At 42.1% G+C, this 27,919-nt stretch overlaps 1 protein-coding gene across 1 annotated transcript; it reads right to left on the bottom strand.

Moving 5' to 3' along the window:
- Window positions 1–26,252, bottom strand: si:ch211-276f18.2 (glucose-fructose oxidoreductase domain-containing protein 1). Its single transcript, XM_027002995.2, has 2 exons — window positions 25,488–26,252; window positions 1–5,942 (listed from the first exon to the last, which is right to left on the bottom strand). The coding sequence occupies exons 1-2, from the start codon at window positions 25,738–25,740 to the stop codon at window positions 5,020–5,022; spliced, it is 1,176 nt and encodes a 391-aa protein (XP_026858796.1). The 5' UTR covers window positions 25,741–26,252; the 3' UTR covers window positions 1–5,019.
- Between the last annotated feature and the right edge of the window lie 1,667 nt (window positions 26,253–27,919).

Genomic DNA, 27,919 nt, shown 5'->3' with positions numbered 1-27,919 from the left:
TCTACTTCAATAAGCTTTGTTGGGCTTTCATAGTCACCCACACTGACCCCTTGTGGTCTGGAGAGAGGTTGGAAACTCGAGATTGGAGTTGTGGGATGCCAGCCCTATTAAAAAGCATAGGTTTCTTATGTTTCTTTTTGTTTAATATGTTTCATCACATAGAACTAAGCCTACTGAAGCCTTTCCCTGTCTCTGCCTCAGTGCTCTGGAAAATGGCTAAACATTTTCTAATCTAATAGTTTATACTGTTTGTTCAAATTTGTACTCTGAGTTTCTGGTATAGCTGTCTCAGTTCGGGAAGGTTTCAGTCATCTTGTATCTGGAATTTACTTTCTGTGACAGCTGTCCACATGCACAGGTAAAATAAATATAGCATAGATATAACAGAAAAGTAGATTACCTTCATAAATTTGGAGCAACTATTCATCCAGAACCTAAATATTGACTCCAAACCAGTAAACATATAGACATAAAACAGCATTTTTCCACTCTATAACAGAATTTGGAGTTGAAACAAAACACAGCATCACTTCATATACCTTGTAAACCAAGGTATATAGTTAGTTCATAAGTACGATCTTTTTTGATGCCAATTGATCAATAGTTTTAACAATTATTGAACAATCTGCTTTAACGGTTTTGAAAATTGATGACACAATATCTATATCATCTGGATTTTAACTGAATTGCACATCAAATCAATGATTTTCCAACCACATATGGGGATAAAGTACAAAGAGAGGAGAGTGAGGCAAGAAGAAGAGTGGGAGAGACGAGGAGAAAAGAGCAGCAGGGTAAAACAGAACGACAAGAAAACATTTAAGACGAACCCCGTTGGCCCTGTGGAAGCCGGTTGCTAGGAAACTGTCTGAGGGTGCACAAAAAAGCACCTCTTTGAGCTCTGTGTCCTTTCATAGTGAACACCCATCTCCCCCGGCTCACTAGGGTCCCTCCACCCGCCACCTCGTCTCCCAGCAGGCGGTATGTACTGCATGGAGGAAAGGGAGTTGGGCATGTGTGTGCCCAACACTACAATATACTCCTCTCAAAACTATGTCAACTCTCCAAACAGAATCTAAAACCATGACAAAGGCCAAAACATTACCAGATGTGCACCAGTAAAACATTCACTTTTCACCATATAACTCCTTGGTGCTACATGAGCCCATATATTATCACTATTATCAAGTACACTAGCGGCCACTCATATCAGAGGAGGCCTGTGGGCTGAGTGCCAATGCATTGCTTTCCAAGTTTAGGTAAAATAATTACTTTTTCCTCTCTGACTCCATGCTCTCAACCTCTTGTTTAACCGGAAACAACTTAAAGCCTGTCTCTCCTCCTCTTGGCCATTCTGAGAGCCCCTTCAACTCCCCCTAATCCTAATATCCTTATCTACAATGTTTGCAAGTGCTACCTATAGAGAAGGGAAGATATACTCAAACAAAACAAAAGGACCAGTGTACATATACACTCCAAACATCTCCAGCTGTAACATGTATTCCCATGGCTTCAGGTTTTTCTTTTTTCTTTTCTTTTTGTTCCTTTTTTTGTATTGTTAAGAAACAAGCCAGGTGAGGAGTAGAACAGTCAACATGACTGCATCTTTTTTTCATGGGTCATGTATGACTGAAGTAAAAACCCACATGAAAACCAATTGTTCCAGTTACACGGGCAATATCATTTGCTTGTGTGTATTAATATAGCAATTATATAAGGGCAGCTTATCTGTGACGGTAGAGACACTTTTTTTCTTTGTCACAGACCAAAATATTTTTTCAGGTTGAAACATTTTTAGGAGGGAGTTTGGACAAAATGTTCAAATTAAGGAGAAGCATGTTCTCTTTTGTTTTTCCCAATTTTAAGTATAATTTCTAATGCCAAAATCTGGTGGTTTTTTGAAGAGATTAATGCTGGAATTGTCTCGGGATATAGTAGACAATTCATCTACATGTGACATTATGCAACACGGCGATCGACATCATGATGCGGACAAGAGCAAGCTTTCTGATATCATTTTCAAATAAACCCTCATCATGTAATTAGCGATATACATTTTAGACAATGACATTTTTAGTCTCTGCTTTTAGATATGCACGCATCTATTATCAGTTATTTCCTACTGCATAAATGAACAACACCCACAAATGCACCTCTCCAAGTTGTTCGTTAAAGGCTGTTTTGATGATAGTCACTCATAATTCTGATTGGTCCAGAATTAGCAGTAGGCACAAACTGGATTAGGTCTCAAACACTCCTGGCATGATGCTTCTGTCCTGGGCCCATTTATGCCTTTAGGAAAAAAAACATTTATAGCAGTCCAGTCAATTTGGAAAATGACCTATAGGGACATGTAATTAATGAGCAAGCCAAGGCTGCAGGCTAGCATGAATTTATGTCCACTCTTCTATTCATTTAAAAGGCCCATAATGAAACATTGCCACAATTAATAAAGCTGTTAAAATAACGGCTTTAGATTATTGCAAAAACATTCAGAGTAGAATCAAGAGCTGAAAAGTAACATCATTCAAATTCTCATGAACGTTTCAGCTGCTCATTTTATGCATGAAGCAGTACAAATATGAAGGACTGAGAGACTCTGGAAGCTCTCTGAGCTTGGCGATCAGAACACACTGCATGGTGTCTTTAGGACTATGGGACTAGCAGGCAAGCAAAAAACAACAATAATAATAATAATACAAAAAATTAAAATTACATGAGAATATTTACATATCATCAAAAGACAGTGTAGAATATTCAGGAGGAAAGTTTTTAAGCAATTTTGTGTGTGTGTCTATGTGTGTGTTAAAAATTGAATTAATATTACTGAGTGTCCTTCCAATTATAATCTTTGTGCCTCCAGATGAGAACTGTAGGGCAACATTCTTGGGTGCACTCATATAATCATCGCCTTGTGAATGAATTAACGCAGATGAACTGCAGGGATGATGGGAGGAGATCAGACACTGTAACAGTAGCATCACAGTGGAAATGCTGTACCCCTCACGGAGAAGTGCATACTCGGAAGGCCTCTCTAACAATACATACAATTCCTGATTTGATGTGAAACATTAAAAAAAACAAAAATAAATATGTCTATATTACACATAACGTATAAAAATTTATGCTGTTATGTACAGAAGGTGTTTTTTTTTAAAGTAAAAAAAAACAGTTGATTTCATAAAAATGCCAAAATAAATTTCTTAAAATAAATTTCTATGACAATTTACATTAAACCTTAGCCATGTGGCTAATATAACAGTACAATAAGCTGTCATAGAGGTTTACAGCAGTAATTGTTATAATGTACACATGCATGATACAATAATTAATATGATTTCTTACTAAAATCCAGTCATTTGCATCACTGTTGTGTCTTCTTTTAATAATAACTTATGACAGCAATATGCCACTGGTATATCACCCATGTCAGGACTAAGTAATAAGCTGTCAACATTGTAGAGACGCAGGATGATGGCCAATGAGTAAAGTTATGATGAATACTGGAGCTTTGTAATACCTCAACAACACTTAACAAAACCAATAAAAGACAGTTCAAAATAAAAATCAATCTTTTGGCTTGTAGGTCAGTCTTTTTGATAACAATCTTTTTGATTAGCAGGTAATCTTTTGAACACACGTTTTCAAATATTTCAAATATGAAAACAATTTGGGAATAACTTCATGTCAGTACAGTACATTGGTTCACAACAATATCTAGCACCTCTTGCATGTCTTAAATATATTTTGGTATACAGGTTTCCTAAGTTAAAACTGACTCCAGCTCTGTTTAGCCCTCAACAATGTGCACTTCCAATATGAACCTGCACTTATAAACCGATTGGGCCCACTCCAATGATATGAAGCTGCACATATAATCCAGCTGGGGTCCATCAACAGACCTATTTGAAATCCATAAACCTAGTCCAGAGCATACAGTTAAGAAATGTGTTGAGTGAAATGGGCAGCATTGGAAATCATTTCACCAGAGTTAAGTCATTAATCTCACAGCAGTGAGTGGCGCTGTAAGCAAACAATAAATGTATTACTATTGTCTCTGCTTTGTAACAGGCCAAAAAGATTTATGGTGAGCAATGCAATGAGATTCATGATTACATAAGCCAATCACAAAAAAAAGAAAAAAAAGAAAAAAAAGGGATATTTACTATTTTGCTTTAAGTTGTATCTCTGCCACATCTAAACTTGTTTGTTTATGTCACAATTATCGCAGTTGTTCTAGTCCTTGCTTGGTGGTCAGGTTGCATGCATGCTGGTGCACCTGTGCACAGAGTGCTAACCAGAGAGCACTGCTAACTGGATTCTTCATTTCTACACTCTCAGCAAGGCATGCAAGCACAGGGCAGCTCTGGATCACAGATCACATAGGAGCTGAAAAACACAAACTAGCGCTTCTATTCTAAAGCTTTGAAGAAGAGCAATGTTAGCATGCAAGGCTTACACTGTCCTCTGCAAACACAGCTTTAAAATCCTTGCCTATAGAGGGTTTTTAGGCAGATTTATTGCATACTTGACCAGTGGGGAGTTCTCTATAAGGCCTACTAGCCAAACTATTGATTTTTAGAATTTTTCTACAGTTCTAAATATGAACCCTCACACACACACACACCGGACAGAAGCACTCAAGCTCATTGCATTTGAACATTTATCTCCATATTAGAAGGACAGAGCCATGTTGGACATAGCTACATGTGTTCTTGGAGTGGCATTCACCAATGACGAAAATAATCTGCTGCACAGTTTTTGTTTGGCCCTCCATGCATCTACTAGGATTTGATCCAGAAGCAGTGCTGTTCAAAGAAAGCAGGAAGCATATTGCTGTGCATTCCTTTCACCAGGTTAACCAACAAAGCAAGCAACTGCACGTAAGAATAACGCAGAATGCAAAAGGCAGTGGTGTACTTCATTCCTCTAGTCCACAAGGGGGCCTTCTCTCTCTCTTTCTCTTTCTTATTTCCTAACTCCATTCCACACATCCATCTCACCACTTCCCAAGCTGCTCTAGCAGTACAGTGACATCCGGCTGCGTCGCATAGCCTCACTGATCAGGTAGGCCGGGCTCACCTCAGGCTCCTCTGTCATCACCACAATGTTCTGCCACTCGCCGCACTGGTTGGACTTCTTGATTGTGTCCACCACGCACAGTGCATACAGACAGTCCTCAAACGTGGCGGCCATGGTGAGAGGCCGCCCATCCCACGTGCGCCGATCGTCCTGGTCCTGGAAGGCCTGCCGCACGGCCTGCACCATGCGGATGGTGCCAGTCAGGTAGGGTGAGGGGATGTCGCTGAAAGCCTTGTCCGGCAGTGAGGCGTCACCCAGTGGCGTGCTGTCCTTCAGAAGGAGCTCGCGGCCGCCCTCACCGCTGTTCTTCTGGCCGTACAGGTCAGTGCCACTGACCGTGAGGCGGCCAGCGGTGCCCACCACCACCACCTCCTGCCGGAATTCGCCAGGCACGTTGAAGTTGAGAGTGACGGTGCAGCAGGCTCCGCCTTCCAGCACCATCTGGAAGGTGCAGAAGTCGTCACTGGTGATCTGCCGGATGCCCTTAATGTGGTCCGTCTGCTTGACGAATGTCTTAAGGAAGCCGTGTACCTTAGCAGCTCGATGGCCCGTCAGGAAGGTGAGCAGGTCAATGATGTAGCTGCCCACAGAGTGTAGCCCTCCACCACCCATCAGATCATCACAGCTCCAGTTGTACTTCTTCCCCAGGAGGCTCCCACCGTGCACCTGCGCCTCACACACCAACAGCTCCCCTACATAGCCCTCCTCCAGCAGTTCCTTCATGCGCACGAAGGCTGGCAGGAAACGCAGTACATTACCCATGATGCTCAGCAGCTTGGGGTAGTACTGCGCCGCCGACATCATGCGGAAGGCGTCCAGTGGTGTGGCCGTGCGGTCGCAGATGACATTCTTACCGATACCTGGAACATGACAGTGGGACAGGTCAAAGCGTGACTTACAACATTATGCACCGAAGACCAAACAATGACCACATCAAGCAATGCAGTCCCAAGATTTACTGATGTAGTCTGAACAAGCCAAAAAGGTTGTTTCAATGTTGTCCATGAGCTCAGAGTAAGCACTGGAATGACTGTCCTCCCTTTTAGAGGAAAGAGACACCCTCCGCTTTCTGGATCATCCAGAGTTGCTGTAGCTCTGCTAGAAAGCACACAAAGTAAAGTGGAACAGGGTCACCGCACTTCAAAAGGGCTTTAATTAGGACTTTCCTTTCATTTCATCACTTTGGAATCCCCACAGATGGTATGGCCTGATAAATATGAATATACATGTAACATGCCGATTCAAAGCAAAGGCATATTTAAATATGTGGACATATTTAAATATGTGGATATTTAAATAAATCTGCAATCCATATGAGAAGGGAAATTAATCAATATACAGAGATACAAAAGACCAATTAAACTTGAAATTACTTTACCCACAGCAATTAACATATTTACAGTTCTCTCTGCCTCAGTGTGATTTCTATAAGAATGAGGCAAAGTCACAGAGACACCTTTAGAACAGGATAGTAGGCTTCTCACACACCTGCCAATAAGAAAACAAATCCTCAATAATCGAGGGTGTGTGTAGGAGTATTTTGTACTTTTCAAGACTTTTGAACTTCTTGTCTCCAATAGCAGTTGAGAAAACCTGGGCTTATTTTTACAATGTCACGGTATGGCCCCTCCTCCCAGACATCTCCCTGTGTGTGCATGTGTGTGTGTGTGTTTGTGTGTTTGTTTGTATGGCCATGCCCTCCCCGTGGATGGCAAGAAGAGGAAGGGGAAGAAAAGGCGTGATCGCTCTTCCACAGCCCCTGCAGGGAAACCTTCCATCTTTTTGGGCACACTCCATACTACTACAATTGGGGAGCATGCCCCTGGAGGATTTTTGGGGGGCCCTGAGTGTGGTCCATGGTCGGACTCTGCTGAGTCCCACAGACCCTCAACAGACTACCGGAACTGGTATGATGACGACCAGTATCCAGGTTCGGCCTCTGTGGAGTCCTATTATCCGTATTGGGACTACCGAGAGGGTTACGAGAAAGACAATAGGAGGAAGTTGTATACAGTCGTCAGCCTCCGGTCTGACTCGGACCTCGACCGCTTTGAGGATACAGCAATGGAGGTGGAGGAGATCCTCCATGAGGATCCTCCCTCTGTGTCCAGTATCGGGTCAGCAGACTCCGAGAGCAATGAGCCTCCGGTGTCCAAGGATTCGCCCAAGGCACGCCACTTTAAAGCCAGCAAGCTGCTTCGTGTGACTTAAAGAGAAGAGGCGCTGTCATCTGAGGACACTCCCTCACTGAAGGCACACACCCAGAGAATTTGTGTGCCTTCCTGCAAGCTTCTCTGGACTGTTTCACAACCCCCTGTGTAGTTTTGTTCATGTACCTGTCCCTATCACTGTATCCGGCCCTGTCACACTTAATGTGACAGTCGCTTTGTCCCCCTTTGTGTCTGTTCCTTTTCCAGTCAGTGTGTTCTTCCCTATGTCTGTCATCATCTTGGTCCCTGTCTTCTTCCCCTCCGTTCTGCTCATGCTGGCTGGTGTTGGGTCGCTCGGTCCTACAGCCTCACCGTTTGGCATTGGTCTGGGGGCCATAGCCCGATAGGCTGGCATGCTGGGAGTCACGCCGTTGAGGAGGGGTACTGTCACAATACGGCCCCCTCCTCCCAGACATCTCCCTGTGTGTCACATCCACCCACTGTTGTCACATCCATGTGCCACTTGTGCCAGTCAGGGAAGAGGGTGTAAGGAGGTCAGTGTGTGAAAAGCGTGTGTGTGTGTAAATGTGTGTATGTATGTGTGTGTGTGTGTGTGTTCATTTGTATGGCCATGCCCTCCCCGTGTATCACACCTGTTCCTCGTTTTCTGTCATTACTGTGCGTGTATTTAAGGTCTTGTTTAGTCATTGGTGTTTGTCAATGATTGACCCCATATTAGTCTATGCACAACACTGTCTTTGGTGTGTCTGTCAATAAATGCCGTTGTGTTTTACACAGCTTGTCTTTGCATCGTTGCGCCAAGCGTCCTCACGGCAATCAGAACAGACAAAGACCTATCAGAAGCCCCATCCATTTTGGTCTTAGCATGGCTACATTGAAAACAGGTCTAGAAACCAGAACCTTGGCCATAAATGCATTGTGACTAAACACTCCATAATCTAACAACACCTTTAATGCCATGACCATGGATTTTGGAAGGTATGTACTAAGGGCAAAGCTTTATATTATGGTAGGTGCTTATTAAAGGTAAATCTTCCTGCCAGATGTGTTATTGTGCTCGGGAAGGACATCTGATTGGTCTAGTCAGCTGGATAAGGTCAGCTGATTGTTCTGGTCAGCTAGATGAGCAGCATGGGGCTGAACCACTCTCATAGGCCCCTCTCAGTGTCCTCTGGTCTGAACTTCTCTCCAAAGGGACTGTCCGGCTTTCCAGTGACTCCCTGAACAAAAATTTTCAAGATGATATTCCATTAGCTCGCAGCAGAGGAACCCAGGCTCCAATACAGGCATCAAAATTAAACCCACTTTTGTATTGCCAATTATGCGATTGAATAAAAGGTGATGTGATAGAGATGCTGAACTTGAGAGGTTAATTGTGAGGCTCTGATCTTGAGACCTGCCATGGGTGAACTTAAGACTCTTTGATGAAATGACATAGCCTAAGGGCCGATATATTTTACTGCAAATGTATAAGACACTATATTAATGTTATCTCCTTCCTCTGTTGGGTTGTATTTTGGAGTATGAACTCCACTTTAATTTTAATTATGTAACTATGTTCACTCAACTTAATATATTGTGCTTGTTTTAATCACAGCTTTAGAAATGCAATCAATGGATGTCACAAATGCTTGATGAATGTTCGGTACGCTACTCTGCAGCATGTTTTCTATTGATAGATGGTGTTATTTTCTGCTGTCCTGGAAAGGTCACTAGGACGTGGAACAGTGAGTCATTTCCACACATGAACACCTAGCTGCCTCGAGACATAGTGAATGATAAAATGGGAGGAGGGGTGATAAGGATGATGTCAATCAGAGAGAGAGGAGAGAGGGGGATAGAGGAGAGGGGAAGGATACACAGGGGACAGCTGTGTCAGCTGAGAGAGGGATAGAGACAGGGAAAGAGAAATATATATATAGAGAGAGAGAGAGAGAGAGAGAGACAGACAGAGAGAGAGAGATGAGGGAAGGATACACAGGGGACAGCTGAATAGAAGAGGCCACAAAATGTGTCATATGCTCAATGTGATTGCACAGTTAATTGTTGATATATGACAAATCACGAAAGGTTCCTAGGGCTGCCATGCCATCATACACATTCACTCAAAAACCCAGAAACCAAACACCCAGCTGTGTATTGGAGGCATGCTATCCAATCTCAATGGTCCGTGGGTGTTCTGTTCAAAAGCTTTGACATATGCAGTCATTTTCTCAGTGGAGAGCTAATCACAGGCAGCGAAACAGGATCTAGTAATGTGGATGTGGAAATTAATATGCAAAAAAAAGGGTATGAAAGATGATATGGAGAAAGGGACACTGAGGGGGGGGGAGAGAGAAAGAGAGAGAGAGAGAGACAGATAGTAGGAATGGGGAGCAAGTAAGAGAAGGCGGAAGGGGAGCCTCATTATTGTGAGACTAACCATGTCTGTGTCCCCCCCAGGGACCAAACAAGAACTAATGGGCAGCAATCTCTCTCTCTGTCTCAACCACACATCATACACACACATATCATACAAACACACACACACACACACACACACACACACACACACACACACACACACACACACACACTATAGTAAAGCTGTGTACAAGGCAAGCTAATAATTTTTTCATGGTTACGATATACCACATAACACAGACTCACTACCATAAATGTTAGCGTAATACAGGATCTCACTACTATTTGCCTGTGTTAAATAGAAACAACTGCCTGTGGAATTTACAGCTGGAACAGCTAATATAACCCTCATTTCAATTCACAATTAGGGTCAGGCTTGCTGATAGCCAGGAACACCACTGCCTCAGAGGTGGCTCGGAGGCCTGATGGAGAATCCGTGCTGAACCGTAATGGAGCGGAAAGCATCTCTGGGATCACCTCCCTCTTCATCAATTATCCAAAGCCAGTGCAGTCTGCCTTCAAAATGCCTGCCAGCATGACAGGCTGCCGAGGTCCGCTCTCAGGAGCACATTGACATTTCAAAGGCCAGACTGTGTGAACCAGTGACAGGTCTTGCCTCACTGACACTCTATTCTCTCTTGAATATTACGCCCTTCCACAGTGATATCATGTCTCTGCTCGGGACACTGAAGGACAGCATGAAGCCCGATGTCTTGCTTTCAAACCCTGATTCGTGGCACTCAGACTTAAACACTGCTCCTGTTCCCACTGCACTGCACCATGCAGTGACCAGCATTGCTACCTTTCACATTGGAGGTCAACATGGGTCGACATCATTCTGGACATTTTCTCATCATATGATTGCCTTAACATTTTATTTCACATGTGCAATCTTCTTGAAATCTTTCTCACATGTGGATGTGGGTGGTCTGACACAATGCAGGACAACTCAAGGTTCATTCCATGCCCCCATAGAGTGCTTTACAAATGCAGGTATCTCCAGCATAGACAGCATGACAAGACAAGTCAGGGAACTGAAGAAGATGATAAAGAACAGCACGCGTGATGTCAATGAGACTGCACCTACAACACTGCGCAGAGAAACGATAAGCTACAATAATTCTCACTCATTCAGTAAGGAGAAGTGAGTCATGTTGTGTGATGCTTGACTCACAGAAGGGGAATTCTCTCCACCAGGGCCAGAGATCAGATCTCAGATCTCCCTTGCTGCCACCACGCTAAATGAGCCCACACAGACCACAGCTGTGTAGCTCCTGTAGAAAACACAGGTCTAATTAAACACAGGCTGGTCTCCATAGTGCCCTGCTTTAACAACCCTTAACGCAGTGCAGGGCTCCTCTGTACAGCTGCCTCACTCTTATGGAAAAAGCCAATGGGGCTTATTTACAAAATGCCTTGTTTGTGAGTGCAATGTGAGACCATTAAACTATCTCAAAATAATAAGTCATTTTAAATTCCTAAATATATCTGCATGTAAACTAGTGCTTTCAGTAACATGTAACAACATTCATTACTCTCATCCAGACCCTATTTAGAGCATCTTTATTTCTAACCAACCGGAATGATGAAATCACACCTGAGTCACACCCAAGAGATAGATAATCACTTCTCCTTTTCTGACCATCCAACATGAATACATTATTACAGGGTACTGAAGCTAAGAGAGATGTGCTGTGCCAGCTAGCCTGATAATTGCTCTGCTAAGAGCAGGGAAAAGCATTGTCTACTGCGGAGTGCTCTCTCTCCCACATGGGGTGTAAAAGAGAGAAACTGCAAGGGAGAAAGAGAGAGGAAAGAAAGAGAGAGAAAAGAAAAGGACACAAAGGAGGTAATTACCCAGCCATCCATCCTAGCACAGCCTCAGAGAGAGAAAGAGAGAGAGAGAAGAGGGAGAGAGAGAGAAACATACAGAGAGATTTAGATAAGGTAACTAACTAGTAGAGGCACAGACAGGCATCTATACACAGGAAGAGGGAAAACTCCACACATTAAATGGAGGGAAAGAGGAAACAAGATGTACAGAAGGACTCTACAGTCTTTTCCACAGCAAGCCGAACAGCCTCTGGGCAATAATCCTCAGACTCAGCTAGCACACCTCAGTATAGCTTACAGAAAAGCGCCTGTTGACCAGACTGAAGAATTTGGCCCAGGACCTCATCAGCAAATGTTTTGAGGGCATATATTTAAAAATTGCCAAGTACCATAATAAAACTCAGTAAATTCTGCTAAAACAAGGTCTTAATGTAAAACAACATGTGCTAGAGCCCCACACCCCACAATTAGCCGTAGTGTCAGAGGGAATCGGTTACCCAGGAAACAATGACACAGAGGCACAGCCAAGCACACTCACAGTAATTGACCAATGAGAGCAGACGTGTCTGTCTGGAGACACAATAGTAGTTCCACCCATTAATTTCACAACACACACACTCACCTGACCCCGTTACATCAAGCATGAAACAAACAGCCCTATAGCGGGACAGGGAGCGAGTAAAACAGGTTCTGCTTACGCATCACACACACAGGTAAGTAGCAGAAAGCTAGTGCATGCACTTACAAAAGATTCCTCCAACCACCCCCGCTGTTGTCACATCCATGTGCCACTTGTGCCAGTCAGGGAAGAGGGTGTATGGAGGTCAGTGTGTGAACAGTGTGTGTGTGAGTGTGTAAATGTGTGTGTGTATGTGTGTGTGTGGTGAGATAGGATGCAGCTGCATCTCTATGAGAAAGAGCCAAGCAGGCTCCAGTTGAGCTGTGTTGATGTGGAACGCACTATTTCACATTATTCACAGAAGGGACTTACTTTGCCGCATGACTACACAATATTCTAATAAAGCTGTGTGTTCACAGGAGCAGTCAGACATCAGGCCATAGGAGGCTGTGCCTATAATACACACTGAGTGATTGGGCTGTTCTTGCCATTTATGTCTTCATCACCCATTAAACACAGTAACCACCACAGATTAAACAAAGGAACAGATATGGAACAGATATAAAGGCAGAACTGTGAAGACATGGGAATCATAAAGAGAGGTACTAGATTAATGTGTGATATACATGTTTAGATATACAAACTACAGGGTATACTGTTATTGTACCACCATTTATGCATGCACATGCACCCACACGCACGCATTCAAACATGCACACACATACGCATGCATACATGCATGCATACACACACACACACGATTGAGATACACACGTGGTGCAGCCTTTGACCAAAAATAGAATACCTACATACATTTCCCCAATGGCTGTAGATACTTAAGAACCACTAAGCACAGAAGCTTTACAATGCACCCTGAATTCCTATATGCAGGATGCAGACACTGAAATACAAGCACAATGACTGGAAGAGGGGGAACTGGAGGAGCAGAGAACGAGGAGGTGAGAGAGAGCATGAGATAGGAAGAGAGAGAAAGAAGGAGAGAGAGAGAAAGACAAAAATAATAACAGAGAGAGCTTGTGAGCAGGAGAAGAGGAGGCCAACTCTCAGATTAAATTACCAGTCCCCTGGGCAACTAGTCCAGACCATACTGAACTATTGATCTCTCGCTTGCAAATGTGCGCACATGTGCAAACACACACAAACACATGCACACACTCCTTGTTCCTCCTTGAATATTGGCTATGTACCTAAATCATTCAAATTAGCAGTAATCAGACCACTTATCAAAAAATCTAACCTAGACCCATGTCAGATAGCAAAATACAGGCCGATCTCAAACCTTCCATTTATTTCCAGGATCCGAGAAAAAGATGTAGTTCAGCAGCAAACCTCATACATGAATCAGTACCAGATACATGAAGTGTCTCAGTCAGGGTTTAGGCCTCATCACAGTACAGAGACAGCGCTGACTAAGGTAGTTAATGACTTGTTGTTGGCTTCTGACCAGGGTTATGTCTCTTTTCTTATCTCTTTTTTGCTTGTTCTCAGTGCAGCATTTGACACAATAGATCACAACATTGTACTAGATAGACACAAAAATGTTGGGATTAGGGGAAAAGCCCTTTCCTGGTTCAAATCTTATCTAGCCGGTCGCTACCAGTTTGTTAACATAAATGGAGACTTCTCAGCATACAACAAGGTTAGCTATGGTGTCCCACAGGATCTGTTCTAGGGCCTCTGCTTTTTTCTTTATATATGCTACCTCTAGGTGACATTATATGTAATTACTGTGTTAGTTTCCACTGCTATGCTGATGATACTCAGCTATATGTCTCAGCCAAACCAGAGGACTTATATCAGCTTAGTATTATTGAGAAATGCATAAAGCATCCCAGTCTTTCGTTGGAAACTCATGTAACTATTTCTCAGGAACATTGCACAGATTAGGAACATACTCTCCTCACATTATGCAGAAAAGCACCACTAAGTGCCTAAACAAGCTTCAGCTAGTTCAAAATGCAGCATCCATATACTGGCTCCAAATAAAATTTTGTATTGATTATAAAATACTTCTAATAACCTAAAAAAACACTGAATGGTCTTGCCCCACAGTACCTTAGAGAACTCCTAGTGCATTATGACCGACCACGTCTGCTCTGATCAAAAGGTGCAGGCTCTTTACTTGTACCAAGAATAAGAAAATCTACCACAGGGGGCAGAGCCTTTTTCTATATATCTCCCACACTATGGAATAACCTTCCTGTAAATGTTCGAGACTCGGGAGCACTGAGATAGTGCCCCTGTGCCTCTGGTTCCTTCTGGCTTTTAGCTATGCTGCGAGATAGCTAGATCTGCCAGAGTCTTTGTACATTATAGTTCCTTAATTTACACACTCTCATACCTGGACATGCGTAATAATTTCTGCCAAGGTACACCTACGTCTGATGTCATGATGTTACTAAGCCTCAACCCATCTCAGTGATGTCCCCTGCTGTAGACCACCACACCTCTTCCCCAGCCGACTACTTCTCCATTACCCTTGATGGACGATCTCATTCAGGATGGGTTTCGGACATGCACACACCATCAGGACCAGACTAGTACTTCTAGAAAACCGGACTAGATGTTAATAGCATTTTTTTTTTCCATTTTATTATTATTTATTTATTTTTCTCTTTCACTATTTATTCTGCTTCTTATTGTCTACAATGTTAATACAGTGGTGACCGTTGTCGGCCACAGGAGGATGGGCCCCCTTTTGAGTCTTGGTTCCTCTCAAGGTTTCTTCCTCATGCTCTAGGGAATTTTTCCTTGCCACTGTCGCCCTTGGCCTGCTCACTGGGGGCTTGGACATTTCTAAAGCTATTTTGTGACAACATGTTTTATAAAGCACTACATAAATAAATTTGACTTGACACACACGCACACACTCACAAAGGTTGTTCATTGCACAGAATCTTGAGGATGTCCCCAAGTCTATGTTTTACAGTACTACAAAATTATACTTAAATTTTGTTAATGAAAGCACCAAAATAGACAAAGCTACCGCAACCATCTATAGTTGCTGATAACAATATAAGTTTAGGGAATTACAATAAGTTATTATGGAACTAATGTATGTTCTGAATGCCATACATCATGCTTTGATGCAATGCAGAAGCAAAGGCATGATCTCATCTGAAAAGTCAATTACAGTATAAACAGGAGACTTATTGCCATGGTATCCAAAAAAGCTTGTATAAAGTGCAGCATATTTTAAATGGGAACTGCCAGACAGAAATCAGAACCAAGTGTAGCTTTTAATCAGTCACAACGGTGACCACTTCCATTCTCCAAAAACCAAGATGGAAAAAGCTGAGCTGGAAATCAGTCAGTCACTACCTGTGTGATATCTCCCACTGTCCCTGTTCTTGAAGGGAAAGGGCACACTCCACCCAGATTACTGTATGACACAGTAATTTAGAGCTCAGTACTGGCAATTAATGGCTAGGTGCTACAGTTCTACCCCTGAGCCAAATCATCCTCAGAGGCCAGAGAGACCTTTTAAAACAACAACAAAAACAACAACAACAATATTAATCTGTAGTGCAGGATAGTTACTGTTACTTCACAGAATAGCACATATATGAGCGGGTTGGAAACAAAGCAATGCATAAACAAACTGTTGCGATTAGCTAATAAGCGCTTTTTGCAGAACTCAACAAACCTTTGCCTCACACATTCCTCAAATCCATCTGCAGACAAACAGGCAAAGTAGACACAAGCTGATAGCAACTAACAAAATGTAATGTAATGTTTGACATTCCTTAAACTGAAAGTAGGTCCTATTACAGAGCACACCTAGTTTACAAGACAGGGAAAACAAAGCAGTCCTACACAGCCACACTACCTTTCATGCCAGACTAAGAAGACTAGCAAGTGGACAGGTCCAATTTCCTGACACTGTCCTGCTGAAAAAAAACATGCTTAAACTGATTGCTGACTCTTCCAGCCAAAAGCAAAATCCATGAGCATTAGCATGTTAATGCAGCTGCTATCAGTCATGATGGATGAGGCCATCTCTAGGGCCACAGGAATGTTTGTTTTATGGATCCAAATGAGGACTCAGATAAAAGAATGGGGATGACCATGACACTAACACAGTTTTATACTACAGAATGTGGCATAAGTCATTTGGGGCAAAATTCAAAAGAAAAATATACTGCATTTGGTGACTAAAAAGCTTGTGGTGTATATTCAGTAAATCTGGGACAAACCAAAATGTGTTTACTGCAGCGCAAGCAACAGCTTTACATGTGAAAGAAAACTGGGTCTCATTTACTTTTTATCCAGTGCATCTGGGCCAAGTGGCTACAATAGAAAAAAAAAACAACAACACAGATGCTGAAGTATTTCACCTCTCTTCAACAAACAAAACAATTCCAATGCTGCTATTTTCAAACCTGCAAATATTCGGATATCTAATGTGAAGCTCGTCATGAGAAGTGACTCCTGGACCCCACTGGAAGGTTCCATGCTATATTTGAATGGCAGAGGATTTAAAGAGCATTTGCATTTAGCTTTCATGAAAGACGTGCATGACTCAAAAGTCCATTACTTTTAATGAGAAGCTTTTAGTTCAGGTGGTGTCCATTAGCATCACTCAGTGGAAACTGTTTGCTCACTAATGCCCCCAACAAAGCCCCTCTTAAGGACTGTGTCCTACAGTAGGGCAACATTTAGAGGCTTTCTCCAGGGTATTCAGTGAGTTCTGTAACACAGTGACTGGATGTACTACTGTTAATGATAGTGCTTTTTGTGACTTTAGTTTTTATTACTGTTACTGAAGGTTTTTTCCTGTTCAGCATTGCTCCTCTGTAGTACTGGTATGTACCTTTGAGTAAACCAAGGTGAAAAGTCTTCCCCTGGGTCACTGCAGTCCTTGGTCACTACCTCTGCTGCTGCTGCGGGCTGTACTAAACTACCATGCTTCGTCCACTCCCTCTCCCCTAGACTTCTCTTTGATGCACTGATGCCATAGTGAGTTCCCATGGATGTCTTGAACTGAAGTGCATAAATGATGACATTGTAATAGGTAGTTAACCAGGAATGACCTGAAAAGCCTTTTAAGCGCAAATGAATGGGCAGTGGGCAGACACTATATAAATGAACAATGAGCACCCCCTGAGAATGGGTCGCCTCTAATTAATGGATAACATGAATGTCACAACAATTAAAGCTATAGATAATTAGAGACCGACGTATTAACACATGTACCAGTGTCAACCGACTTTAACTGTGCATGTAACACCAATGAGCTGCCCCAGTGGACCCTCTGTGTGTCTCCTTTTTCTGCTACACAAAAGAAACACATGCACCACAGCCCATCACAGTCTCCACGGCCCATCAGCGCCACATGACTTTAAGCTCCAAACCTGGGTGCGGTCAATCCCCAGGACAGCAGGCAGGAAGCACTGACTGCAGGGCCACACTCTGTCTCCCCCGGGACATGAGCTAGCACATGGCCCATTGGCCACATGGGCAATATTACGTAACCATACATTATGCCCTCAAGGCACACTTATTCTGGAAATACAGATGCTATAGCAAGAATAGAAAAGTTTTCTAGATGCACTGTAAGGTGCCAATAAATGTTATCTTGAACTCAGTGAAAGAGTGCATATAAACTATATGGACAAAAGTATTGGAACATATCTCTTAATCATGAGTTTTGAATTCAGATGTTTTCATTCAGTTCCATTGCCACAAGTGTATAAAATCAAGCACCTAGCCATGCAGTCTGCCTTTACAAATATTTGTGGAAGAATGAGTTGTTCTAAAGATCTCTCTTAATTCAGCTGTGGTACTATAATAGGATGCCACCATTGCAACTACACAGTTCTTAAAATTTCTTACCTACTAGATATTCAATGATCAACTTACTGAAAAGTGGAAGTGTTTAGCAACCACAGAAACTCAGCCATAAAATGGCAGACCATGTAAAGTCACAGAGTGGGGTCGCCAAGTGCTGAGGCGCATAGTAAAAGAAACAAAACTGTGAAGAACTCAAGAACTGTAGAGTTCCAAAACTCTTATGGCAAAAAATGTGCACCAGGAACTTCATGGCATAGGTTTCCATGACCGAGCAGCTGCATGAAAGCCTTATATCATCAAGCACAATGCCAAGCATCCTATGGAGTGTTCTGCGGAGTGATGAATCACATTTCTGTATCTGGCAGTGTGATGGACGAGTCTGGGTTTGGCGAATGCCAAGAGAATGTTACCTGCCTGACTGCATTGTTCCAAGTATAAAATTTGCTGGATGAGGGATAATGTTAAGAGGATGTTGTGTGAACAGCTTGCAGAAGATCGTTTTCTGTCTCACCATAACTGTGACCCAGGGCACATAAAGGCATTGCTATGTGGAGAACAGAGCCCTGATCTCAATCTCATCAAATACCTTTGTGATGAGCAGGCCCTCTCGTCCAACATCAGTGTTTGACTTCAGAAGTGCTCTTCTGAACGAACGGGCAAATCATCCCATAGGCAGACTCCAAAACTTGTAGAAACCCTTCCGTCCATTCCAATCCTAATATATTTTTTTTACTGGGTGACGCAACAGGAACAGAGCAGGCAGAGAGAAGCCGGGCACACTGAGAACAGCATCATAGAACACCAGTCTAACAGGATGGAGAGAGCAAGTGGTCTCATGATACTGACCCAATGGATCCTCGTTTCAATTAAGACCGTCAGCTCTGGGAATCCTCTGAGCAGGTGCTATTGACAGACATTGTCAGATCTGACAATGCAGCATTTTAAGGGACTTTCCAAAATGACCAACGCCACACAATCCTGAGATGCAGAAGACAAACTATACCACATTGCCTAATTAAGGTTCCCACTGGTCTTCTTAAATAGAGGAGACATGCTCACAAATAAAACACACACACTTAAATACATCTATTGTAACACTGAGTAAGATGAGGTAATACAAATGTGTAAGTGAGCATGCTTTTTATTTGGAACTTTACCCAAATTTGGAACTTTACCCAAATCTGAACCATTTTAAAGTGGAAATTGCAAACATTCAACTACAACAATGGTATTGAGTATTTTGTAGGGTGTGAACTGCAAAAAGGGTGTAACCTGCACTGGATAAGATGCACTGGTCTCCTAAGTAGCCAGTTAGAGATATTTGTGCTTCAAAACCCATTGTGAGATAGTCTTTATCTTTTGCACTCACTGGTGCTTCAGAAAGCCTTGCGTGTTTGACTTCCATGCTGTCAGTCTATGCATAGTCCATTGTTCTCCTAGGCCAGGCTGCAGCCTCCCTTATCTTCTCTCTCCCAGCTGTATGAGTGGCAGTTGGCGAGTAGTCCTGGTCACGTCCATGTTTGAGTCACCGTTCCCTTCTCTTTTCATTTATGGTCAGTGTGTGTAGGAAGCACAGACTTTGTTACTACTGTGGAACTCAACATAGCTGAACTTTTGGAACTACCTTTCATAATAGTTTTAATGTAGTTACTGAATAATTCACAAGTTACCAAATAATATGCCTTAAGATTAATACTAAAAAAGAAGCCTGGAGTTTGAGCAATGTAGTCTGTAATATAGTAATAAATAAATTAGTGTTCTAATGTATGACAAAGCTAGATGATAGCGGTCTACAAACTTGAGGGGCAAAACAAATTAGAAATGTAATTATGCCCCAAACTTAGGTTAGTAACTTAGAAAATCCAGTTTTGTTCAATTAAGATTTCAAGTCACTTTTCAGTTCAGTGAAAATGAACCTCAAAGGATTCTTTAAAGCAAACTGAGAAATGTATTTCCTGCCAATGCACCCTCTATATTAGGGAAGTGAATATGAGCAGAAGGGTGTTGTTAATCTGGTTGAAGGAACCCTGGTCTGAACTGCCTTATTAAGACAGTGATATTGTGTACAGAACCCTGTGCATCATGCTTGAGCTTACCATTAGCTCTGTCACCACAGGGAACTTCCTGTATCATGTAACATCATGGCAGTGATGCAAGAGACTTCAGCCAGCATACAGCAAGCTTCTGAACGCACTCAATTATCATACACTCCCACAGACACACACACACAGTCATACAAGCACACACACACACACACACACACACCCAAACACCTCAGAATGCAGAAACAAGCCACAGGAAGTCTATGAAATGTGTCTGCACACATGCTCTTTCCTATCTTTCTGAATCAAACTAAAGCTAGTACAGCTAACACAACAAAGTGCTTCAAAATATTCTGAGCATTTTTATCTCCAATATATCTCATGTGGAGTGTAAACAATCCCTTTACTAGGAATAGTTTATTTCCTACATTGACAGCCTAAGTCTAAATAAGAGGCAGATGACTAGAAGGCCCAATCAATGTCTCTCTGTAAAAATGTCAGCATTCAGTCTGTGTGGCTCCAGCTTTGACCACTGACCAACTTTCAGGATTTCTCTTGCTTTTTGAGCACACAGAGGTCATCAACCATAAGGCTGAAGAGCTGAACTTCTCGATCAGTGCACTATCAACTTCACTACTACACATAAAAAAGTCCTGATCCTGTGAATGCTTTCACTGAACGTTGTGCCATGAGTTGAGAAAAAGGTATGCAAGTTATTTTATGAGACAGGTTTCCTCATGTTAATTATACCTAATCATTTTGGTGAATTTACAGTACAATTATTTTTATGGTCTCTTCTACAAATTTTGTGGGCACTTATAAATTATAATTAAATCTGCATGGTGGGGTCATTCAAGCTAGGCCCACTTCATTAAGGAGTGGTCCTGGAACAGAACTACGGTCCTGCTGCTTTAGCTCTTCTCCATGAGTAGGAATGAACACTGCCTGCAACTCCAGGAAAGCTTTTCACTCCCACTGTAGAATATCTTTACATAAACACACACTGTAATGCATTTAGCGAGCTAAGCTAATATCGCATGCAAATGGGCTCTACTGCACCTGTCTTATGTGAAGTCAAATGAGGGCATTGAATCTTTTAAGAGGCAGACCCAAAGGGGAGCACACTGAAGGAAGAGGACCTGCTTCCTCTACGTAGTGAGACCCCACGGGTCCTTATGCCCATGAACATATAGGTTGCCCCACCCTTCCTGGCACAGCTCACTTGTCAGTTCTTACAGAAGTAAGGCTGAAAGCACCATGCCAACTGATTAATTTAGTGAACAAAGGTATTTTCATACAAACTTAAACCGTAATGCACGCTCTTTCCTTCACTCATTCTCTCTTAGCACCATTTGCATATAAATAGCTGCTCAGGAGGCTTAAGACAGAGGGCCTCTAAAAGAAGCGATGACATTTACTAGAAGAATGGAAATGGCAGCATGACTTTCTCTCTCTGGGGGTCTGGTGAAGGCGTCGAAAAAACAGGATTAAATATGTCCAGTTGGATTAATGGGTGATTCCACTCTAAAGCAAAAAGACTACAAAGGAAGCTGGATTTTGGGATAGGACAACACAGAAACTGAAGTCTTAGGTTTGTGGATCAGTTATAGAAGAATGGTTAGGCTGTATACCCTTTCAAATCCACAGTTGTTGAATCCCCCCATCTTTGTGCCTTAATATCTAATGCTCCAGCATAAGATGAAACAATATCAAGGTATTTATATAAAGTAGCATACCTTTCAGCTGAATACATACTCATTCATATTCTCTGGAACAGGTAGAATAGGGTGGTGGGCTTACACTCATGGAGCCCCCATGGGATTAAAATCAAAACAACAGCAACACACAGTGGAGAGTATCCACAGAGCCTACAGTTTAAAGTGCTTTAAATCCAGTATAAATATACACTACAGGTCCATTCTGCTTTTGCACCTAATCAGGATCAAACCCACATCCATCTCATTGCAAGCCAGTAGCTGCAGGGACTTAACAACTCTATTGCTCATGCCTCAGAGTGAGCTATTATGGTCCTACACTGCTGAACGCAATGCTACAGAAGTGCTCTTTGGCATTTCCAAAGCACTACACTCAGTGGTGTAGTGCTCAGAGCTGCCCGCCAGAATCCTGATTTATTCTTGGACCCCTGACGCTCACCCAAGCGTCTGTGCAGATGAGTCAGTATCTACTCCTTCAGTTGCGACCTGTGGCTCGAAATCACATTATTCGGTTTTGTTACATTTTTCTTCATGTAAACATTTTCAGTATATATTTTCAGTGTTTCTTGCATAAAATGAACCCCATGGCTTCATGCAGTTAGTCAGTTTAATGAGTTGCCCACAGGTTACCCTTCATGCCTTAGCATAGCCAGGCAGGGACTTCAGGATTTGTGAGGGCATAACCTGATGGTAAGCATCATCCCAGCATTTGTTTTCTGTTAGCTTAGGCCCTATACCCAGTTCCACCAAAGATTTTGCAGCTCCAAGAACATCAGTGTAAAGCATTAGAATGTACTACCTGATTAATGAAAATGTAAAAGTATGATGCTTTTGGGGACCTCACCCCTGACCAGGAGTCACTTAAAATAACTGGCTAAGAGGCACCATGTGATCAATAAACTCCACTGGTCATTCATTATTTGCTGTACATGTGCTGTCCTGAATCACTGTGATCAGCTGGTGTCTAAGAAAAGCAAAGCTTGTAAACATTCTGCACTCCATTGTCAGGAAGAGCACTGTCAGCTGCTTCATGCCCTAGGTAAAGTGACAGGTGCACTGGAACATCAACTATGATGTAAAATCACACAAAGACATAAAAAGAAGAGTTTAACTCCTTGTGGTGTGCTAAAGAAATGCTCCATGTAGAGCTGTAATGTGAAAGAGTGTGCCACATGGTAGTTAAGTTATTATGCCACATATCATTACATGACCTCAAGTTCCTTCCTTTTCATGTTCCTCATGCAATCTTTCTAGTGTCCATTAGCATGGCTGCTTTCTAGCTAACATTCCTGCACTGGGATAGTTTATTAGCCTATCAATGCACCACAAAATTAAGCAGACCAACAACTGCTTCACACCCTGGAAAGGAGAAAATGGTTTGCATTCTGGGACAAATTTTAAAGCTGCATAGTCACTTTGCCTTTTGTTGAGAGCTGTTTAACACTGTTATGTGTGTCAGCAAAGAATATCTTCTCAGATCATTTCAGAGGAAGGTATGCTAGAAGGTGAAGTTAACAGGATGCTTGCACAATTTGGGGATATTACAGCAACAGTTGATATCAGTCTTTGTTTTGAGATGGATAGAGGGTTACTACATAGTTTCTGTCAATGCAGTCTTTCACAATGCGACTAGACACAGACCTGTATGTGACACATTTCCACACAATGACTAAAATACACTTTTTGGTAGTACTACATCAAGCATTCCTGTGGTCACAACAATGCAATTGTTTGGCAGCCATGATTTCATACATTCAAAGCTTGAAGAAAACCACTGAGTGACCTGATATGGTGCGGTGCTCCCTAGATAAAGGAAATATGTGTTGTGGCACAATAACACACAAAAACTAGATGTATCCATAATCTGCTACCCATGTAGTAACATTACACTTGGCCATAAAATCCATGTTTTTTTTCAGACGTTTTAAATGGATTTGTTGTTACACCCTAGTATGAATACAGCAAGCCATTCATTGTAAAGTAAGCCTACAAAGAGTTGTAGACACATACCTGTAACTGACACAGTTATAGACAGCATTTCACAATGTGACTACAGCACACTTTGACTGGCTACACAGATAAGCACACCAAAAGACCTTACACAAAGAAAAAACTTTGCCTGACAGCTCTGTAACAATACATAAAAAGATTCATATGAATTGCTGAAAACCAGGCAAAAGAAAATGCCTCAGTGTTCCTTGCTGGCAATCAAAGCAGCAGGGAATGCTGGAATCACTAAAACAGAGTAAACACTAACACCCGGAGAATGTGGGAATCTCTAAAGCAGAGTAACCGCCAACACTAAGCATTATGATGCCCAGAACTGGAAATGAGGTACTAGCCCCAAATCACTGACCAAACACACATGAAAAATCAGTCAAATCTGATTTCCCAACTGATCCAAACCACAATACATTCATAACAATACAATACATTGAGTGTAGATCAGCGACCATTCTCATAAAAAGTGTTTAGTCCTCTCTGTGCAGAGTGAAACTGAAATTCATGAAGTGATACTGAATGTTAATAATGCAAAGGTTTTTATTAAACAAGACATTGTTTGTAATTATCAGTAGAGAATGACTAAGATGTAAAAGGAAACATCCTTTACTCTATTCACAGTGAAAAGAGTGATCTTTTTAATGACCTCGCGGTGGTCTTAATACACAGTGCTACATTTCAACTGTTAATTTAGATGATGTGAAACAAGATGGTGTCCTTAAATGTCAGAGTTCTGCGCAAATGGAAGCTATGTAAATAGCATTATGATCGTTAGCTCATATGTTGATGCAGTTCTGCTTTTTAGCCACATCGAAATGGGATATTTTTGGGTCATGATCAGGCATGATCTCGGGCTCAGTGATGAATCATAGTTATTTGCAATCATTTGCTGGACACCTGTGAGCATCATTCTGCCTGTTCCTTCACACTGCTGGCGGGACACCACAACCTGCCTGCCAAAACATGTGGGTGTATGGTAAGCAGGGAGGTCATGTACGATACCACAGTGCCCGAGAAATCTAGTCCTGCAATGGGCTAGGATGATTTGTCCTGCCAATATCAGTGTTATGGCATATAAAACTCTAGATTGCGGCATTAAACCAACAGCCATGACTTGCACCGTCAGCAACATATCAGTAGAGTGACAGCTTAAAGCAGAAGTAGTAGGTGTGTTTCACCACCAAGCATGTGTGCAATCACACCCACACACATTTCTCTTTAGCAGTCCTACATCTTAAGGAATGTTTTACATGTCATGACATTGTAGAATCCCCTAAAGGGCATGATGCAATGTTGATTCTCTCAGCATACTGTGCAGCTCTGCTGCATGCCCTGCTATGTGCAAGCCTGTGTGGGAGCTGTTGAACTACATGAGCCCTCTGATTTTGAGGACACCGTAATCAGATTTTTAAAATTAGTAAACACATCACAGCGTCCAATGGCCACACCAGATGTTGCATGACAGTGCTGTTGTGAGAGTGGATTTTTGCCCCACCTAGGCTGCAACCAGTTCACATTTGCTAATACCTGAAAAACGGTACATGAACAAACAAACATTCAACTTAACTTAAGATTAGAGCTCAGTGAGCATCAAAAAGCCATTGTGCTACTTACTGGACAACCTGAGATGACTGAATCAGTTCTAAGGAGAACATCACTTCTCGTATTCTATTAATCCTGTACCTAGCTATCCTTAAACACTGTTGTGCTGACAAAAGCCATTCCTTATAAACACAAATAAAAGCATATGCACGTGGAAGTTATGTGGTTTTAAATATTTTTCAGCCAATATAACGTTGCCACTCACCTAACGTTTTGACAGCGATTTGTCGCGTCAGCGGTGGAGGCAAATTAATGCAAACCAAGTCCACATCCTGGTGAAGAAGAACGTCGTCAATCCGGTTAGTGTAGAAGGGAACATTCATCTCCTTAGCAAGCTCCTCAGCCTCCTCTTGTGTCCGTCCCCAAAGAGCCTTAACGGCAAACCCCTCATTCTTTAATAAAGGGATGATCACCCTTGCGGTCAAGCTGGTACCAAATACTCCGACCCCGGGAAGCATGACTTGCCTATCGCCCAGGTTTACAGTTCTTTATGGGGTTTCTTGGCTACCATTGCAGGCTCACAATAAAACAGGGCAACAGAAGCGTGTTAAGAGTGCCTCCCTTACATCAGGTTGGCCATCCACCTGCACAAAGCGACCCGTTGCCACGCATTTTCGCATCCGTTCCACGACCACGTATCCGGGGCTATAGCGACTGAAGCATTTTGTAGCTAAATGCAGTACCTTATATTCGAAAGTCGACGGATACAGAATTGCAGCATTCTAATCGCGATGCCTGTTATCTAACGTACATGCAGCTCTGTACTAAAAGCGAAGGACACCGGATATCTCGCGCTGTAATTTCGCTTTTGAGATGTAGGTGATAATAAACAGGTGCCTCGATAATATTCATTCGACAGTTCAGTGTAGTCGATAAGGTTTCCCCATTTCCATTCAGAGACGGACTCCAGTGGTGATATGTTTCTATCAATATTGCAACCATGTACTGTGGCCAGTGCGGCGTACGTCAGCCTCCGAGTTCTCCCCTCCCTTTTTAACCCCTTCGAGCGAGAAGTGGGCGCGAGCTGCAAGAAATACACACGTTGCTTTCTCCAGGAAGCGTGAGAACACGTCATTGCTAGCAATATTTAAACAAATGTCGCTTTTGAAATAATCAGTATACTTAGGAGTTTGTTTTCCTAGTGTAAGCAAAATTTGAAGCAATGACTGAACTTGGAGGAATAAACTGTACCTTGGAGGAGACTTGAAATTTTATAATAATTAGAAACACAATACTTTGAAATAATAATATGATAATTCTGTCATGTTTAGAAATGAGAAATTAGTCATTTGTACTTAGAATAACTGATCCTCTAAAAAAAAAAAAGATAGCAATAAGTCTCCTGCTTTCTTTCAGTTATCAAATTTTACTTGGAAATGTTTTAACGTTTTTGACTATGCGCCGAAGGTTCTATCTTAATATTTTGAGTTTATATCAACACCTTATTATGAGAGTTCAGGGCTGTCATTTTGCTCAACAGCAAATGGTTGCTTACAGTATGCACTAAAGTAATACATTCCTGCTTCCAGAAAATCCTGAACACTTACTGCACCTGTAAAACCTGATGAAGCAGCCTTCCTTTGTGTTTTGGCTTGCTATCAAACTCAAATATCTCCTGAACGCATTGAAAGTAATCCTAATTATTGCGTAAGTGGAAAGTTGTGTTGTACACGCCCAGTATATTTTGTCAATAGACTGTGTTTTTCAGCTAAAGCTTTGGGAAAAGTTGATGGATCCGTTTCTGGATTTAAGCCCAATTTGGCCACCGGGGATTCTGAGCTAAGGACACTTAATTCAAATGACCACTGCAGATTTGCCCTGTGAGCAAAACGCTCTACTCCAGGCTACAGCAAGGGCCTTGCGTTTCACTCCCTCCTGTCAGTTCATGCTTGCAAAAACATTCAGAACGCACCTCCCTTGGTACAAAACAAATTAGTAAAAAATAAAGTAAAAAATTAAAAAACAAACAAAAAACAGAGTGCAGGTCATTTGCCTTTGGTCACTGATCATTAAAGCAAGAGCAGGCCTACAAACAGTGGCAGCAAACTCTGCTCCACATACTGTACCTGCTGGGTCCAAAGGGCATATCAGATCTAAGGTCACTGTGAGCCCAGGGTTAGTGAGGGCTATGGGTGGCACATTTATTGTTACATAATTCCAAAGACAAAAACAACAACAACAACAACAAACAACTTTGACTACTTTAGTGACACTGCTGAAGATAATGAGTAAACGAGCGAGAGAGAGAAGTGATGCAGTCAGCACTGAACAAGGGCTTTGAATGATTTTTTTGGCTTCCAAAATGTTTCTTGCTGTCTACTGCAAAAAAAAGAAGGTATAAAAAATATAGTATATAAGTACAAAGGAAATAAACACTCATAAATATTCCCATTCATAGTCATCATAATTATAAGAGATAAGAATCCTATGTTGTTATGTGTAAGACATGAGCAACTTGTTTGCAGAATACAAAAAGAGCATACAGGCCACCAAACATTCCTCCATCCCTGTCTGTTCTCTATCATGCAGTTGCATACTCCTGGTGCTGTTTTGCTGCCATTAAAGGTCAGAACATATGCACATGCATGGCATGTGAACAGAATGATTATCTGCTGACCATGCACTTTGAAAAGCTTG

The sequence above is a fragment of the Electrophorus electricus genome, chromosome 10 (assembly GCF_013358815.1).
Source record: "Electrophorus electricus isolate fEleEle1 chromosome 10, fEleEle1.pri, whole genome shotgun sequence".
NCBI classification, from domain to species: Eukaryota; Metazoa; Chordata; class Actinopteri; order Gymnotiformes; family Gymnotidae; genus Electrophorus; species Electrophorus electricus.
The sequence above is the reverse complement of the archived record's forward strand: the minus strand, read 5'-3'. Positions and strand labels throughout refer to the sequence as shown.